The following is a 17,846-nucleotide window of genomic DNA, read 5'->3' as shown; positions in this document are numbered from 1 at the left end:
GTCGTCTTTGGATTATCGGGAGGCCCCTCCTGCGTGAGTACCGGCCTCCCCTCATGCGTGTTTTATTTTAATTATGTTTAAGTGTCATCTTTAGGGGGAGGAAATCCATCTTGGGCTTCTTCTCCCCCTAAAGATCCCTCTTAATGGGAAAGCCCAATAGGCTTTCTCCTTAAAAGGTGGTCCAATTTAGCCTCCACAACTGCCACTTCCCCTCTATAAAGAATAGGGAAGAGTGGACGTGGAGGCCAAGCTAAAGTCATTGTTGAAATCCAGATCTCGTTTATGTTATTAGCAGTTATTTTGGTTGTTCATCATCTACCTTGTCGTTGAAGAAGAAGAAGAGTTGATTGTGTTCAAGAAGAAGCTACGGTAGCAGAAGAATCAAGATTTGAAGGAAAAAGCGTGTTGATTGACGATTCTAAGATCCAGTTGGAATTTTGCTCACTTTTCATTGAACTCCTACTTCCAACCAGGATCGACAGGGAGAGAAGAACCTTGATAAGGATCCGTTGCCACATTTCTCCACAGTCAGTCATCAAAAGAAATCTACGGTGATCCCTGCAGACGTCTTCCACAGATTACAGTGGGGTCTGACCGTGAATTGTGTCTTCCCTGAGCTCCTTAACCTTCGACGGAATTAACCATAGTTCAGCACCGTATCAGAAATTTGTGGGAAAATTGTGTTCACAAAGCAAGTTAGTGAAATCGCGTGATAGATCTCTCCTCGTACGTTCCAGAGATATACCGCCGCATCCATAAATTGCCTCTACTGGCTTGGCAAGGCGCTGCAACGGCGACGATCAACTCCGACGTCTCCAGAGCGCTTTGACTCGCGTCGAGCCTCTTGATCTTGACATCGCCCCATTGACGATCTCTTTCTTTCCCCAAGTGCTATCAGAGAGCGGTTCCGGGAATATTTGAGGACTATATTTTCCTTTCGAGAAGGCAAATCGCACAAAGAAGGTCAAACGGGGAAATCGGCCATTCAAAAATTTTCTTCCCCCGGTGCTTTATTGCTATACGGGAAGGTCAAACGGGGAGATTTGATCCGTCGTGGAGATCTTCATCATCGGGAATATATAAATTGTTCCCAGTGGGTCTGCTGCTTCACAGGATATCACCATTCCAAGTCCCAGACGGTTCCTCGCCATCGCCATCTTCGTTGAAACCCTTCAATCTCCATTTTAGTCACCAACTGATAACAGAAGCAATGGCAACCAATACGATTGACATGGCCTTGATCTCCGGCGTTACTCCGGCATATTAATTCGATCCTAGCGGTGGCGATTCATGTTGAGAATGCCTCTGCCTCGGGTGCCAAGAAAGAAGAAAGGAAGGAAATAACGGAGGAAGAAGAGAGGGAAGAGATCGCAAGAAGAGAAAGACCGAGGCCGTTAAGATCGTTATATTCCGCACATTAAAATGTACATTTTGGTTCTTACTTATAGTAGCTTAATGTGATACTATATGTACGTTACAAACAATCCTAGCCATTATAATAAGTTATAACGGCTATATCGTTTTAAATCCCAACCGTCTATCTGTTTTCCTGTCTATCTTGAATCGTAGCCGTCTATCTGTTTTCCTGTCTATCTTGAATCCTAACCGTCTATCTTTTCCTATATTTAATCCTATTTTCTAAGTCTCTTAACGAGTATAGGGTACGTGTTCGTTTCTTACTAGACTATTCTTATTAATATTCCTATTGGCGGGCGCTTTGCTGATGTGGCTCGAGTGGCGAGTAAAACTCCTCTTCATCAATTCATTGCTACAGTTGAGCCTACTGATGGGAATCTGTTTGTGCACCGACTAGAGCCTTATGCCCGTCTTCCTTTGTCGTGGCTGCCAGGACATTTTCTGCAGGTCAACATATCTTCTCCCTTATATCTTAATGTTAATTGGCCCTCTCAGTACCGATCTCCAAATTGCTCAACACCTCGAGTGATCTTAATCGAGAATTTAGGAATAGCCATTTGTTTATTGATAGTGATTCTCATTGACGGTGCCTGATCTGCTCGTTCACGCTGACGGTGTGGATGCTCACGGACGGTGAACGTTCCCCATTACGTTGGTTCACAAACTAAACACCCAGATCATTGGGAGCTTGATCGGTGACAACACCCGTCACGTGTCGTCTACTTGAACTATGCCTCGGATCATCCGACGACTGATGTACTCTTCGTTAAATGTTTATTCTTAAATCATTAGTATTATACCACGTCATTTCATCGTTTTATAGAATCCTCTCGCCTGACATAACACGATGTAACAAATTTGATCGTCGTGTTACACCACCATGGCTGGAAGTGTGCCATGCGTCCTCATTTTCATCAAATGGGACAGGCATTAAATACAAAAATGTGAGTTTGTTAAGATTTAATTATTCCACGTTACCCAATTCGGTATGGATTTACTATATAAAAGTGCACTATTTATTGTTCCACATTGGCACCAAAATTTTTTTTACTTTAATTACGACCTCTTTGTGTGATGTGCCTCTACAAGACTCATCTGTCTATGAATGTTGTGTGTTTGGACCTTCTAAATTGACACATCTTTCTATGAACAGATAAACCAATCATAAGCTAGTATGATTTCCCTAATTAAGACACGCCGGGCCCTATTCAATGCCCAAAAAATAAAGCCTTAAATATATCTAAATGTAATATTTTTGAATAAGAAAATGTTGAATTAATGAATCCTTTTTCATAAAATTCAATTAAAATACGAGTAAATCAATGAAAATTGAGAGAAGCATTTAACAATTAAATATACATATTTTCTGTTGTAAAATTAATTCCATGATGAATCAGTCACTAGAAAGTTTTGTAAAATATCACAAACTCTGGAAGAACCATAAAATTACACCAGAGGCTGTTTTAATCAATTTTAATTATGATAACATGTAGTTTTGTAAATTTTAATGCATAAACACTAGGATGTGTCATATGCATGTGTCATAGACATGGTAAAATATAACTCTAGGAGGTGAGCTGTATGTATAAAGAGGTTCATAGACATGATGATATCCAACATGATAAACACTAGGATGGATAAGTTAATAGTTATGGTCATGTTTATAATGCTGACTTGACATAGAAGCATAGTAATATCCACATGCCCTAATATTCCTATGGCCGTGCATGGGCATATCTATATCCCCTAACATGTGCTATGTGCCCTATGACCTGCACATTCATAATCATTATTGGCCCACAATGCCATTGGTCTTCTCTTTAGAGTTTGAGTCTTCTTGATCTTGGACTCCATCTTCAAGTGGTCCATTTCATCCGGTTATTTTTTACCATACCTGAAAGCAATGTCTTCTTATTTGGAGCGGGGGTTTATTCTTTCATCTCCTTCACCTTCTTTGAGGTTATAGCTGTTTCAGTCACCTTGACCTTCCTTGAAGAATGAGATCCTAGCCCTTCCTTAATATAGGTTATAGGACGATATTTGAGCTCCTAAGATGATGTTGAGGATCTTTAGGCTCTCTACGAAATTTCATTTGTACATCATCTCTGTGCACTTCTCCATTTTATAAGAAATCCTATGTTCTTCTAAATATCCATTCAATCTAGTGATCTCATCAATAAGGAAGATCCTACTCATTTAAACTTTTTGTTCTCCTTTTGTAGTCCAGTATTCCAAAACTCTCTTTTATTGATTATATGCTTTGATTCTTTTTACAATGTACTCTAGCATTTTCTTTCCCTAAACTGGTCACTTCAATAATTTCTCAATCGTCATTTCTCTCTCATCTACCCTCTTTCTTAGTACATATGTATTTTGGTGAAAAATCATCAATATATGTCTTTAAATGTTCATCATCTACTAAATTAACTTATTATGCGGATTCATGCATGGTCTTTGTCATCTTCACTCCATTCTGCATGAATTGCTTTTTGTTCTTATCTCCAAACCTTCTCCGATGTTGGGCTTCAACCTTCCCCTTCTCCATTCGTACTTTTTCATTCTCCATTTCAGGACATTCAGATACAAAGTTCATCTTTTTCATGAAACGAGAACATGTGTTCATTTCTTCAAAAGCCAACCCCATACCTCGCTTCTTGATGAGATGCCCTCTCTTGAGACAGCATAGCAATTTGCTCTTCCTCCTCGATGAAATGCTCAGCAATCTTGAATGTAATACCCTTTGGACTTCTCCTCTTTCTTCCTTGGACCAACTTGATGTGATGTCAACTTTTTCCTCTGGATTTATTCATCTCATTGCTAATGAGTGAACCCGCAAGCTCATCAATCGGCATTTTATCCAAGTCTTTGGCCAATTCAATTGTCATTAACTTTATGTTCCATTCTTCTCAAAGAGAACTCAAGAATGTCTAATCACAATTTTCACATGTCTTACCCAATGAATTCATCCAGTTTAGTGCTTCTCTAATCTCCGCACCATTCCCTCTATGTATGTATATATGTTTAGGTTGAACAAATAAGGGGCTAGCTAGAGTAATAAAAAAATTTGTGGGAAGGTGCATTTATACTTAAACATATGTAGGCCCACAAGGAGAATGAAAATTTTACATCTAGGTTGATATATGGGTAGTTAAGTAGATGGATAGACGAATAGATATGTGGAATAGTGCACATATCGTTTGTTCGGATTTTGAGGGGTCGCGTTAGATAATCTTGGAACATGTTTACAGAAGCTCGTCTCTAATGAAGTAGTTGACAATATTAGTAAGATGGAAGCTGGACTACGTATTTGATGGAAAGTTGTTTGGATTTTAGAAAGGTTGAGATCCAGTTAAAATACATGCGTTATCAGCTGAGTTGTTCTCGCAGTTTCGGTGAAAAAGAAAACAATGAGAAATCGTCAGAGTTCTTTAGTTGTTGCACAGGATTGAAGGTTTTTAACTATTTTTTTTCATTAAGGATAACGCTAGTCAGTATGTAAACAGTGACACCTTCCTCGGATGGTTATTGTCTGCGTCACATCGTGAGTTAAGAATCTTTTCAGTTTAGTGTATCTGACATTCAAAACTTTAGGGTACCACGGTAATGTCAATCAAATATACTGTAAAGAATAATGTTAAACCGTTCTGCGTCAACTTCACGAAAATATATTTTTTTCCGGGTATCCATTTTACACATGTTCCTTAGATTTGGTCAAGACGGAGCAGATTTTCCGATGAGGTTTTCGATGTCCAGAAGTTACCTTCTCACTTGAATCAAGAATTCTACGAATGATTCAATGGTTATCGGTAACTCTAACTCTACCCGTTGTTTTGTATTGATGTATAAAGTAAAATTTCTAATAAAGGGACTGAAGTGACCAGCGAGGAGTAATTCCATTATCTCTCAATGTAATATTTTGTCATTTGCTAAACAACGTTGTTTACCCAAGTTATTTCAGCACATGATGTTCTCATTTACACCACTATTTAATGGATCATCAAAAAGGAAAATATGAATTGACTTTGTATCGATGTATTGACTAATGTATACTTAAGTATGATTGATATAAATTAAAAGAAATGACATAAACGTGGTTTCTGATTGTCTGATTTAATTGACCCGCAGTTTCATTAATGCATTAGATGGGTCCAAGAAAATCTAGAAGGGATTGTGTCCCCTTAAATATATAGGAGACGCCAAAAGTGCTACGGAACCTACCGCAATAGCAATAAGAGGACCGAATACACTGCTTTGATAAAAAGCAATTTGAATACGCATACTCCACTTTCAGTTTAACCATGACTCGATACTGCCTGGCAGTATGATCTGAACTCCCAACGCGCTTTGACACCAATGATTGAATGCCACACCTCTTTGAATCTGAACTTATTATTATGTTCAGATTGTATCTCCATCAATATTCATATGAAAAACGATCCGTGAGATCTGGAGTCAATGATTTATTCAGCCGAGTATGTCTCACGATCTATAAAAAAATAATATCTTTTGGATAGTTGTATGCCGGAACCATATTTGAGCATATATATCTTAAGTTTTATCGCAGTGGGAATTTAGTAAAAGTGTCAAACCATGGTAAAACCATAGTAAAACAACTTGAACTTGTTCTGCAGATAAGTAGGACAAAAACTGACTAATTCTTAATAATGATGAAACTTTTTTTTTTCTCAGGACTCGGACCTATGCTCGTGCATACAAAATATGAGAACATCATAACACAGTACCCAGATTATGCGCAGGTGCAGTGTTAGGTAGGGTTTCTTTTAATAAATTGTGAAGCACAACTCATTCATGCGGGAACTTGGACTATTTCAAATATTATCACATATTTCATTACAAACAGTAGGTTTACTTTCATCGATACATCAACTGTCGTCTTGCTAAACTAAAATTATTGAAAAGGAATAAAATAATCATATCCTCTTACTGTACCAGCGTAGAGTTCTTAGAAAAATACGTCTACTGTATCTCTCAAGGAAAGGTGATCCCTAAATGAATAAAATATAATACAATTTGAACATCAACCCTTTCGTATTGTCAAATAAATATGGACAAATCGACCGGACAAAAATGGAGGTTTGCGATACACAACGCACAATCTGATAAACAGAACCAGCATCTCCTAAGGCATTCGGGCTTCCATTCTAAAATAACTTTCACCTGAAGGCTACAAATATATTTCATGTTTTCCTTGGGAACAATAGCTTCCGCCGAAAATGTTTGAGCTGAAATGAAATTCATGCGCAGCATGATCGTGGGTTTTAACTTTAATACTAGCATGCATAAATTGGTTGTTCTGGAATCACGCCCTTTGATTCCAGAACAAACTATGGAAACCCCACTGGAGTTAAACTCTGCTTTGAGCAGATTATGAAACATGAGCTATACGCATCAAGCCATTGACAAAGCTGGTTATGTAGTCGATATTATTGGTTCCAGGACATGTCAGGGTCCGCTCAACGTGGCCTATGCAGGATAGAGAGTATGCAGGGTCCCATTGGCGCGGCGCCTGGCCAGAGCACCAGCTGGCGCCAGTTCTTTTACAAGAGAGGGATACAGAGAGAAAGAGAGAAGGAAGAGAGGAAGATTGAGATAATTAGGCTGCGGGTCCCAAGTGGCTTAAGGATTTAGAGCTGTGGCCATCTGGGCCATATCTGCCTTTGTCATCATTCCGTACACGACTATAAGAAGCCCATGGCCAGCGTTCTTCTCTCCACCTCCGACCTGTCTTCAAGGAATTCCTCCAATCGTCTACCTTCAACTCCCAAACCTCTCCCTTTCTGCCCTCTTGTTGCCATCTCTCTGTCTCTCTGCCTATCTCTGACTCTTTCTCTCCCTATCTCTCTCTTCTTCCTCTCTCTGAATCTTTCTCTCCCTATCTCTCTCTTCTTCCTCTCTCTGATTCTTTCCTCCTTATCTCTCTCTTCTTCCTCTCTATGATTCTTTCTCTCCCTACCTCTCTTCTTCCTCTCGCTGATTCTTTCTTTCTCTCTCTCCCTCTCTCTCTCTCTCTCCTCTCTCTCCTCTCTCTCCCTCTATCCCTCTCCCTCTGAAACTACCTCTGTCTATCTATTCCTATTGGGTTCTGTTTTAGTCGCAGAGAAGATGACGAAGCAGAATTCTGTGACCCCAGAAGAGGAGAATACCTCGCTGGGTGTGCGAAAGGGAGTACCCGTCAGTGGTTTCAAGGAAATGCAAGAAATTGCCCGGGGAAGAAGCATCGAATCTTGGGTGGAATCTATGAAAGCTTCCTCACCCAGTAACATACAAGGGCCACCGCCTCCACTGGTTTATCAAAATCATCCATCCGCTCTCGGCATGTTCGAGGAGATTGTCAATCTTTCAATGGGGAAGAAGATGGTGATGTTCCTCGACTATGATGGCACTCTATCTCCCATCGTCGATGATCCAGATCGTGCATTCATGTCCAAAGCCGTCAGTATCGCACTCATCTTTCCCTGCAATTTTTCAACATAAATTAATGAGAGGATAAGCTTTAATATATCTGACAATAACCAGATGAGAGCGGCGGTTCGCGACGTAGCAAGGATGTTTCCTACGGCCATCGTCAGCGGGAGGTGCAGACTTAAGGTACGTTCTCTGCGAATTAAAACTGCACGAATTACTTGAGAGTATTTCAAATTGTGGGATCGAATACAAGTGCGTAATTATATTACCTGCCCAATCGTTATTTCATAGAGAAAAATGAAGTTTTCGATTCTCTTTCTTAAATCGTGCAGGTTTACAGATTTGTTCGACTTGCAGAGCTCTATTATGCTGGCAGCCATGGGATGGACATTAAGTTCCCTAAATTTAGCAAGGTAAGAATGTTATTCAGGTACTATAAAATTTTCCTTCTATTTCGTACATTATTCGCAATGAGAAAGAGGCGACAAGTAGGTAAGCGTAAAAACTACGGTAGAAGGTGGGCAATACTAATTATTATTTCTCGTCATTGCCAAGCAGGAAGATAAGCCAGTTCTTTTTCAGCCCGCAAGCGAATTTCTTCCAATGATTGATGAGGTATAGACATTCATCCTCTCTCTCTCTCTCTCTCTCTCTCTCTCTCTCTCTCTCTCTCTCTCTCTCTCTCTCTCTCTCTCTCTCTCTCTCTCTCTCTCTCTCTCTCTCTCTCTCTCTCTCTCTCTCTCTCGATAACACTCCCATTTCCTACAAAAAAATATTTCGCGTTAAATTCTAACATGAAATATTTCGTTATCTTTCCTAAAGAAATTCTCTTTGCTTATATCCTACACTTGAAGCCCAGACTATAACCTAATCTTCTTGCTTCGATACAGATTTCTAAGATACTTGAGGAAAAGACAAGTCACATTGAGGGCTCCAAGGTGGAGAACAACAGGTTTTGCGTGTCCGTGCACTTCCGCTGCGTCGAAGAGAAGGTCTTGATTTCTTCAACTTTCACACACGGACCATGCAATTCTCACATAGAATTAGAACATAAAAAAATATCTCCGAACGCAGAAATGGGGCGAGCTGGCCTCTCAAGTCCGCGCCATCCTTCTCAACTTTCCCAAGTTGCGGCTTTCCCATGGCCGGAAGGTAACCTTGTTTAACGTTCACGTTAAGCCGCTGTACTTTTCCCTTCGGAAGATAACTTAATTCAAGACTTTGTTTCAGCGAGAGGGTCTATTCTCAGGAAACTCTTGACTCATTAGGGTTTTTTCCCCTAGTGTAGGTTCTGGAGATACGTCCTCGTATTGATTGGGACAAGGGCAAGGCTCTTCAGTTCCTACTTGAATCCCTGGGTTAGGCTTAGTCTATAAAATTTAATCCTTTGGTACACATTTTTCATGGTTTTGGGGCATTAGTGCTGATTGCTCCCAGTGTCCTCCTTATCGGCGTCCCAGGGCTGGCAGACAGCGATGATGTATTCCCGTTGTACATTGGGGACGATCGTACCGACGAGGACGCCTTCAAGGTATCTTCTCTCGGTTGCAATTGCGCACTCTTTATATGTAAAGATAGATTGAGAGAGAGAGAGAGAGAGAGAGAGAGAGAGAGAGAGCGAAAGAAAGAGAGTGAGTGAGAGAGAGAGAGAGAGAGGTTTACGCTTCACTTTGCCAAATCCAAACGAGGTTCCACTTGTTTCCTCAGAAGAGATAGCCAACCAAGTGACAAAAAGTTTCGGCAGAAATTTTCTCACATGAGTCGTGCTATCCTTTAGCAAAGAACTAATCTGAGCTCTGTTGTCCTTACAATATCGTTAGGTTTTGAGGGAGCGGAGACAGGGCTTCGGCATCCTCGTCTCAAAGGTTCCCAAGAAGACCCACGCTTTGTACTCTCTTCAAGAGCCCTCTGAGGCAAGTTGAACCCACTTTTACTTTCACAAAGCCTCAGCTTTGTTTGACGTACGCTCGGTTGTTGCAGGTTATGGACTTCCTTCAGCGCCTCGTCGAATGGAAACGTCTCTCCCAATCAGGAAAATCTCAGGCAAGACTTCAGCATGAGTCCCACAAATTGCACTCGTAGCGTCTCTCCCTGTTATGTTTTTGGAGTGCCAAACGAATAAAAGGGATTGAAGAAAGACCATCCCTATTCCTTCTTTCGTGCCTTCACTGCAGTTCACCTATTGTCATGTGTATTAGTCTTTTTATTCACTATAAGAGGAAATTAAGAGGCCTCAAGCATGGAGCATCATGGCTTTTGATTAATACTCTGCTTGATTCTTTTCAATCTCAGTGACTCACGTATACGGTCAGCGGTCATTTGTTTTAAAACCAATATATAATGTAAATGCAGCGAAAGATTCCTCGGAGTCAGCATATAAAAATCCTCTCAAGGCATAAAAGAATTTAAACGTAGAACATTATTCAAATCCACTCCTACATTAACCCTCTTTCTCTTGTTGAGAATGGAGAGAAGACACAGTCTAGAGAATAGACTAAGATAAATGAAGAAACAGCCAAACGCGTTTTTTCTATGATGCGAGAAATACAACTTAAAAGGTCATTATCTCTTTCTATCTCTCTCCTTCTATCATTCTCTGTCTCTCTCGCCTTCTCTCATTCTCCTTCTCTCTCCTCTCATTCTCTTTTTCTCTCTCTATCTCTCCCTCATAATCTCTCCCTCTATATCTCTCCCTCTCTTTTTTTCTCTTTCTCCCTCTCATATCTTCTCCTCACCTCCTTCCACCCATACAATTCTCTTCATCCGAGACTTTGTATTTGTGTTCTCTGGTTCTCCTTGTACAGTTGTACTATCACTCCAGTCGTTTCATCTTTTCACGATTTGTCTTTTATGACAAGCTTCCTCTCTGTTCTTTTCTTCGTGAATTGCACATGTCAACGCTCCATTGATACGTGTATTTACTCCCCCCTCTACTCCCAAGTTTCTTCTGTTCATCCCTGTGCCGTCCTCTCATTCTACGCTAAGGGGCAAAGGTATGCCTAGAAAAGGACCGCACTGTTAACTTTATACTATCGTCGTATCCAGACCTTGGTAACGAATCTATACAGACATATAGATGTCAATGTTGTATCTGATCCGAGAAGCGTCGATGCCCATACTTTTAACAGTAGATCCAGCGTCTATCTGATAGTTCGACGTGTGATCTAGTCAGCCCTTGGAGGTGTCCGCATCATGAGTTGTGGTTGTGAGTTTCAGGAGCTAAATAGTTTGGTGGGTACCCTCTCTCTTTATGTATAGAGAGGGGAGGCTTCTCCTAGATCATGATAAAAGCTTCTCCCCTGTTCCTCAAGACATACATCTCTCATTCGTTTGGCATTATACTGTATGTGATAGGTAAGTTACCCTCATGGCTCTAGCAAAAGAAACCTGCTGTGTCTACCCACCGATGACGCTCAGTAAAAATTCAGTAATCAAAATATACTAATTCATAATAGCATGATTTTGAGAGGGATTTTTTCTCTTGAACTTAAAGTTAAGGTTAGGTACAGTAAAAACCGAGAATTGTTATTTCACACAATCGAGAGAAACAGAAGAAGAGTGGAAGAGATCTTAGTGTGAAAGTGAGAAATTTCTCTGATCCGTCTGCATCAACTTTGTTTTGAGTGGAATTGAGAGGACGTGAGAGTAAGTCGCACAAGAACATATTCCAAGTTGGCATATTTTGTCCGGAATGGTATAAAGTCATAGGCTTTGGTCAAGGCCACGTCAGAAGAGAGTGGGATGGTCATCAAACGACAAGACTCTTTGTCCACTTGTATTTTCATACCAACGGCAAATCATTTACTTCGTCTTCCCAAATAATTGAGTCTAGGGTGTTACTAATGATATCCGCATCCGATATCCCTTATTGGATATCGCCATATCCGTTATCTGGAAAAGTCCGAAACGTGTCCGATAACGATAACGGATATCGATAACGGTTCATGGTAGAAAACGGATAACGATAACGGATATCGTTAAGCAGATAATGATATCGAATACCGATAATGGTATGTTAGATAACGCTATCGATTAGGAAATGATAAAATTTCGACAACCGATAATGTTAAGACCCTATCTCTCTCCCTCTTTCTCTCTCTCTCTCTCTCTCGGTATCTCTCCCTATCTGTCTGTCTCTCGCTCTCCTTCTAGCTCTCTCGCTCACCTCCTACTCTCCCTCTCTTCCACTCTCCCTCTCTTTCTCTCGCATTCTCTCTCCCGCTATCGATCTCTTTCCCTCTCTCACTATCGCTCTCTCTCCATTGATCTCTCTCTCGTTCTCCCGCTCCCACTCTCACTCTCCCTCCCTCTCTCTCATTCGCCCCACTCGCCCTCTCTCTCTCTCTCTCTCTCTCTCATTCTCCCCGTCTCTCCCCATTGGGCTCGATGCAGGATCTCTCTCCCTCTCAAATTTCTCTCACGCTTGAGTACTGTAGCACAACCGACAAGAATGCAGACAACAGGAAACAGAGCAAAAACAGGGCAACTCTTTTTTTTCTCCTCTGATTTCACTGGGATTAAAAGCAACTACTTTGTGCTATGTTTAGCCTATTACATAAATAGTAAATGACTGAATCGTGCCATCCCACGATCTGGACTCGACGCGAACTTCGTGCGCTCGGCACGTTTGGAGGAAAACAGGGAGAGAGTAGCCGCACGCCGCGCAGGACGTGCACAACCGAACAGAGCAGGACTCGCCACACTCCTGTCTTTGTCGCACTCCAGCCGTTGCAACCCACCACGTCTGGAGCACCGCGGGGCCACCCAGGACTTAGTTTCAGCATTCTCCCCCCTAATCCTGGAGTGGCCCAAGATTGCGGACACTGAGTAGGTGTCGCATCGTCGCCAGCTTTGCCGCTGGCAATGCCTTCGTCAGGGGATCAGCTCTTTGCTCCTCCGTTTGAACGAACTCAACAAGAATCTGACCTCCCTCGACGCACTCGCGGATGAAATGGAACTTGGTGTCGATGTGCTTACTGCGTCCATGGAACACCGGATTATTCATCAATGCAATCGCCGATTTGTTGTCGACGAACACCTTCACGGGCTTTGGTTGTTCTTCGATCAGCTCGCACAACAAGCTCCATAACCACAGCGCTTGACACACCGCCGCTGTTGCCGCCATAAACTCGACTTCACATGACGAGAGTGCCACCGTCTTCTGCTTCTGGGAGTTCCAAGCAACAAGGCACTCATTGATGTAGAACACCATGCCTCCCATACTTCTGCGATCATCCATGTCGCTGGCCAGGTCACTGTCAGTGAATCTAGTGATTACCTCTGCACCTCCTTTGTTGTACACTAGGCCGAAATGAATTGTTCCCTTCAGATACCTCAGGATCTGTTTGACCACCTTGTAATGCATGACAGTGGGCTGCTCCATGAACCTGCTGGCTACACCAACTGCATAGGACAGGTCCGTCCGTGTGTGGAGAAGATACCTGAGACACCCAATGATGCGGCGATACTCCGTGGCGTCCACTGGGTGTCCCTCACCATCCTTGTGCACTTGCATCCTTGGCTCCATGGGATACTTGGTGGAATTGCATTCACTCATACCGAATTGCTCCAGCACCTTCTTGGCATATGCAGCTTGCTTGATGGAGATGCCACTGTTGCCTTGCGCCACTTCAATGCCGAGGTAGTAGTGCAGCAACCTGAGATCACTCATCTCAAATTCGGCCATCATCTGCTCCTTGAATTGTGCAATGGCACTTGGATCTTGGCCAGTCACAATGAGATCATCAACATATACTCCGATAATAACACCGGTGCTGCCTTTTCCTCGGGTGTACACTGCTTGCTCCTGCACACACCTTGTGAAGCCAAGGTCCTTCAAGCTCCGAGGCGTGCGTTTCAAGCTCGCGGCACTTGCCGAAGACCGTACAGAGCTTTGTGCAGCCGATACACCATATGCTCCTTGCCTTTCACCATGAAGCCTTCTAGTCATGCAACGTACACTTCCTCCTGCAGCTCGCCATTGAGGAATGCTGACTTGACGTCCAAGTGATGCACTTGCCACCCTCGGTTTGCCGCAACCGCGAGGATGACACATACTGTATCAAGGCGGGCGACTGGCTCAAACACTTCTTCAAAGTTGATACCCTGACGCTGCACATACCCCTTTGCAACTGGCCGCGCCTTGTGCTTGATCACCTCCCCATCTGAGTTCTTCTTGAGCTTGAAGACCCACTTGAGGCCAGTTGCCTTGTGCCAATTTGGAAGCTTTGCCAAGGACCATGTTTCATTCTTCTCGATTGCCTCGATCTCCTTGCTCATTGCATCTTCCCATTCTAGTTGGCCAGCTGCCTCACGATAGCATGATGGCTCCTCCGTCTCCATCAACAATGCTTCTTCATCGGCTTCTTCTGCTTCTTCCAAATCAATACATCGTGTCTCCTTCATGATATCGGCGATGAGCCTGTATCGGACAGGACCATCGTGGGATTCATCTCCGCCTGCTAGGGGAGGAGGGGCCCCTACCGGAGGTGATGTTGCAACGCTGTGATCGGCTGTCGCTGTTTTGGGTTTAGCCGATGGATCCCCCATAGCCGATGTAGCTCTTCTTGCTACAACCGATGGAGTTGTATCAACCGATGGCGTGCCTGCCCTAGCTGATGAGACTCCCTTAGCCGATGGCGCACTTGCCTCAACCGATGGGACTGCCCAAGCCGATGGGCTTGCCCCAGCCGATGGTTCTTCAACAACGAACTCCGATTATTGCGCTGCTACTGCTCCTGCACTCCAACTCCATTCTACATTCTCCTCGAAGTAAACATCTCGACTAACATGTACCTTGTTACGATGTGGATCAAATAGTCGATGCGCCTTGCTCCCGTCCTCGACGCCAAGGTACACCATCGGTTGACTTCGATCGTCAAGCTTCTTCAAGTGTGGACTTTTCACCTTCGCGTGCGCCTTGCACCCAAACACGCGGAGATGGGCAAGGTGTGGCTTCCTTCCGTTCCAAGCTTCAAATGGGGTGTGACTACCCATGGCCTTCGTCGGCAATTGATTGAGGAGATAGATGGCGTGCCTCACCGCCTCCCCCCAAAACCTTCCTGGTACAGTCATGCTCTTCAACAAGGATCTCGCCATGTCCATCACCGTGCGGTTCCTCCTCTCCACCACTCCGTTCTGCTGTGGTGTGTACGGGGCGGTGAACTGCCGATCGATGCTGGCGTCCTCGCACATCCGTGTGAACTCGGCCAAGAGAAATTCTCCCCCGCGATCTGTACGGAGCATCTTGATCTTGCATCCCCGTGCATTTTCAACCAACGCCTTGAATTTTGTGAATGTTGTAAGCGCCTGGTCCTTTGTCCTAATCACATACACCCACATCCAGCGAGTGCAATCATCCACAAGAAGCATAAAGTATTGATTACCACCATTCGTTGCCGGTGTGATTGGCCCACAGAGATCCCCATGGATCAGCTCGAGCGGCTCCTCCGCCCAAAAGTTTGCTGCCGCCGAGAACAAATGCCTCGCCTGCTTGGCCACAGGCAGCCCTGGCAGAGCTGATGTGGGTGCGATATTGGTGGCACTCCTCCGGCCATCAACTTGTCGGCAAGTATCTTCGGTGCTTGGAAATTTACGTGACCCAGGCATGCGTGCCACATCCATGCCGGATCATCCAAGCTTGCCAATATGGACACAGGGTATGCCAAGGTGAGCTCGATCCTATAGAGACGGTTTGGAGTACGCCTCACCTTCATAATCAACCGCATCAGGTTTTTCACAAAGACTTCAATTTCATCCTCGTCCATGATCACCTTGTGGCCTGTTTCGGTGAGTTGGCCAAGACTGACCATATTGCTGCACAAACTTAGAATGTAGTATACCTCCTCAAGCAGCCACTGGTCTCCATTCTTGCAAGCAAAGAGTATGGATTACTTCCCCTTGACCTCCACCGATCGGCCATCCCCAAATCTCCCCTTCCCAGTGACGGCCTCGTCAAGCTCCCGGAACTTGTTTTTGTCCCTGGTCATGTGGTTACTTGCACCATTATCGAGGAACCATATGGATGTCGGCAATGTGCCGTAGTCGGCTTGGAGCAGCTCCGGCCACACCTTCTCCTCATTCAGCAGCACTACTGTCTGTTGCGTCTGCCGAGGCAGCGACAATTCTGCCCGCGGCAGTGTGATCAACTCCCTCGACAACTCCTCTGACACTGCGAGGAGCAGTGCCCGCTCGATGTCGCCGGTCTGCGTGAGGTGGACTTCCTCCTTCTTGAGGGCTTTGTACTGCATGGAGTAGTGCCCCATCTCGCTGCAATTGAAGTAGCGTATGTGACTCTTATCACGGCCACCGCCGCCAGAGCCACCTGAGCCATCAGCATTCTGCGGCTCTCCATTCCCACCTCTACTGTGACCACGGCCGCGACCATGGCTGCCTCGGCCACAGTTCCCGCCTCCCGCGGGTGCTTTGCCCTTCTGGCTTGATGATGAATCACCTCCACCTTTCTTCTGTCGCGCCTCCCACTCGGCCTGAGTGAGGAGAAGCTGGTCGCGGATAGTGACACCACCACCAGCTTGGCACTGGCATGTGCGCTCGTCAAATGCCTTCAGCCGGGACAACGCTTCCTCAAACAGCATCGTGTCAATGTCACAGAATTGCTCGACGCCTGCGATGATGGGCAGGTACCGATCCGGCACGGTGTCGAAGAGCTTTTTCACCAGGGCCGTGTCATCCAACGTTCCTCCAACATTGGTGTATCTGACCGACATCATCGACAGCCTCCCTGCATAATCATCGAGAGACTCGCCATCGATCATCAGCATGGCGTCAAAGTCCCTCTTTAGTGCCCGTAGTCGTGCATTCTTGATGCGATCCGCTCCTACAAACCTCGTGCTCAGAGCCTCCCAGATTTCCTTCGAAGTTTTCTTTTGTGCCACCTGCATCAGAATGTTTTCCGGAAGTGCTTGAAGTAGATGCGCCTTCGCCTTCCTGTCCAGCTTCAAGTCGACGGCGGCATCGGGCGCCGGCTGGACTGCTGTCCAGACACCTTGGTCCTCCATGATCGCCTGGACCCGTATCCCCCAGCTGGTGTAGTGCGCCGCTGTGAGTTGCGGGTACTAGTACGAGCTCGTGCTTTCGCCACCGCTTCTGCTACTGCTACTACTCGCCGCCGGGATCAACGACGTCTTCCCCATGCGAGTATTTGAGATTGGCACAGGGCTATGATACCAATTGTTGGGCTCAACACAGGATCTCTCTCCCTCTCAAATTTCTCACGCTTGAGTACTGTAGCAAAACCGACAAGAATGCAGACAACAAGAAACAGAGCAAAAACAGGGCAACTCTTTTTTTTTCTCCTCTGATTTCACTGGGATTAAACGCAACTACTTTGTGCTATGTTTAGCCTATTACATAAATAGTAAATGACTGAATCGTGCCATCCCACGATCTGGACTCGACGCGAACTTCGTGCGCTCAGCACGTTTGGAGGAAAATAGGGAGAGAGTAGCCGCACGTCACGCAGGACGTGCACAACTGAACAGAGCAGGACTCGCCACGCTCCCGTCTTTGTCGCGCTCCAGCCGTTGCAACCCACCACGTCCGGAGCACTGCGGGGCCACCCAGGACTTAGTTTCAACACTCCCTCCCTCTCGCTCATTCTCAAGCACTCTCATCTAGATCGCTATCTATTCCTCCCTCTCTCCGACTCTCTCCTTTTGGCTCTCCCTCCCTCTCTATGCTGCTCTCCCGCTATCTCTCTTTCTCTCCCTCCAGCTCTCTCTCTCTCTGCCCCTCCCGCTCTCTTTGCCTCTCTGGCTCTACTCTCCCAGTCTCTCTCTCTCTCCCGTTCTCTTTGTCTCTTTCTGGCTCTACTCCCCCAATCTCTCTATCTCCCGCTCTCTTTGCCTCTCTCTGGCTCTACTCCCTCAGTCTCTCTCTCTCTCTACCGCTCTCTTTGTCTCTTTGTGGCTCTACTCCCCCAATCTCTCTCTCTCTCTCCCACTCTCTTCGCCTCTCTCTGGTGCTCCTCCCCCAATCTCTCTCTC

The 17,846-nt window shown here is 44.8% G+C and overlaps 2 protein-coding genes across 2 annotated transcripts; one reads left to right on the top strand and one right to left on the bottom strand.

Moving 5' to 3' along the window:
- Positions 1 to 7,136: 7,136 nt before the first annotated feature.
- LOC144711205 (putative trehalose-phosphate phosphatase H) lies at positions 7,137 to 10,106 on the top strand. Its single transcript, XM_078585137.1, has 10 exons — positions 7,137 to 7,869; positions 7,954 to 8,025; positions 8,175 to 8,255; positions 8,401 to 8,457; positions 8,733 to 8,834; positions 8,917 to 8,994; positions 9,131 to 9,200; positions 9,303 to 9,373; positions 9,663 to 9,755; positions 9,823 to 10,106. Exons 1-10 carry the CDS (start codon positions 7,540 to 7,542, stop codon positions 9,922 to 9,924), a joined length of 1,056 nt encoding a protein of 351 aa, XP_078441263.1. The 5' UTR covers positions 7,137 to 7,539; the 3' UTR covers positions 9,925 to 10,106.
- A 5,625-nt stretch (positions 10,107 to 15,731) lies between these two features.
- LOC144711381 (uncharacterized) lies at positions 15,732 to 16,859 on the bottom strand. The gene has a single exon (XM_078585370.1). It carries the CDS (start codon positions 16,857 to 16,859, stop codon positions 15,732 to 15,734), a length of 1,128 nt encoding a protein of 375 aa, XP_078441496.1.
- Positions 16,860 to 17,846: the final 987 nt, after the last annotated feature.

This window comes from Wolffia australiana, chromosome 13 (assembly GCF_029677425.1).
Source record: "Wolffia australiana isolate 7733 chromosome 13, ASM2967742v1".
NCBI classification, from domain to species: Eukaryota; Viridiplantae; Streptophyta; class Magnoliopsida; order Alismatales; family Araceae; genus Wolffia; species Wolffia australiana.
The sequence above is the reverse complement of the archived record's forward strand: the minus strand, read 5'-3'. Positions and strand labels throughout refer to the sequence as shown.

What these genes read in the sequence shown, in the direction of transcription:
- LOC144711205 (XM_078585137.1), top strand. Translation starts at nt 7,540, where the DNA reads ATGACGAAGCAGAATTCTGTGACCCCAGAAGAGGAGAATACCTCGCTG. An exon ending in TTCTTCCAATGATTGATGAG is followed by an intron (nt 8,458 to 8,732) that starts GTATAGACATTC and finishes GCTTCGATACAG; the next exon opens with ATTTCTAAGATACTTGAGGA. An exon ending in CCGACGAGGACGCCTTCAAG is followed by an intron (nt 9,374 to 9,662) that starts GTATCTTCTCTC and finishes CAATATCGTTAG; the next exon opens with GTTTTGAGGGAGCGGAGACA.
- LOC144711381 (XM_078585370.1), bottom strand. Translation starts at nt 16,859, where the DNA reads ATGGAGGACCAAGGTGTCTGGACAGCAGTCCAGCCGGCGCCCGATGCC.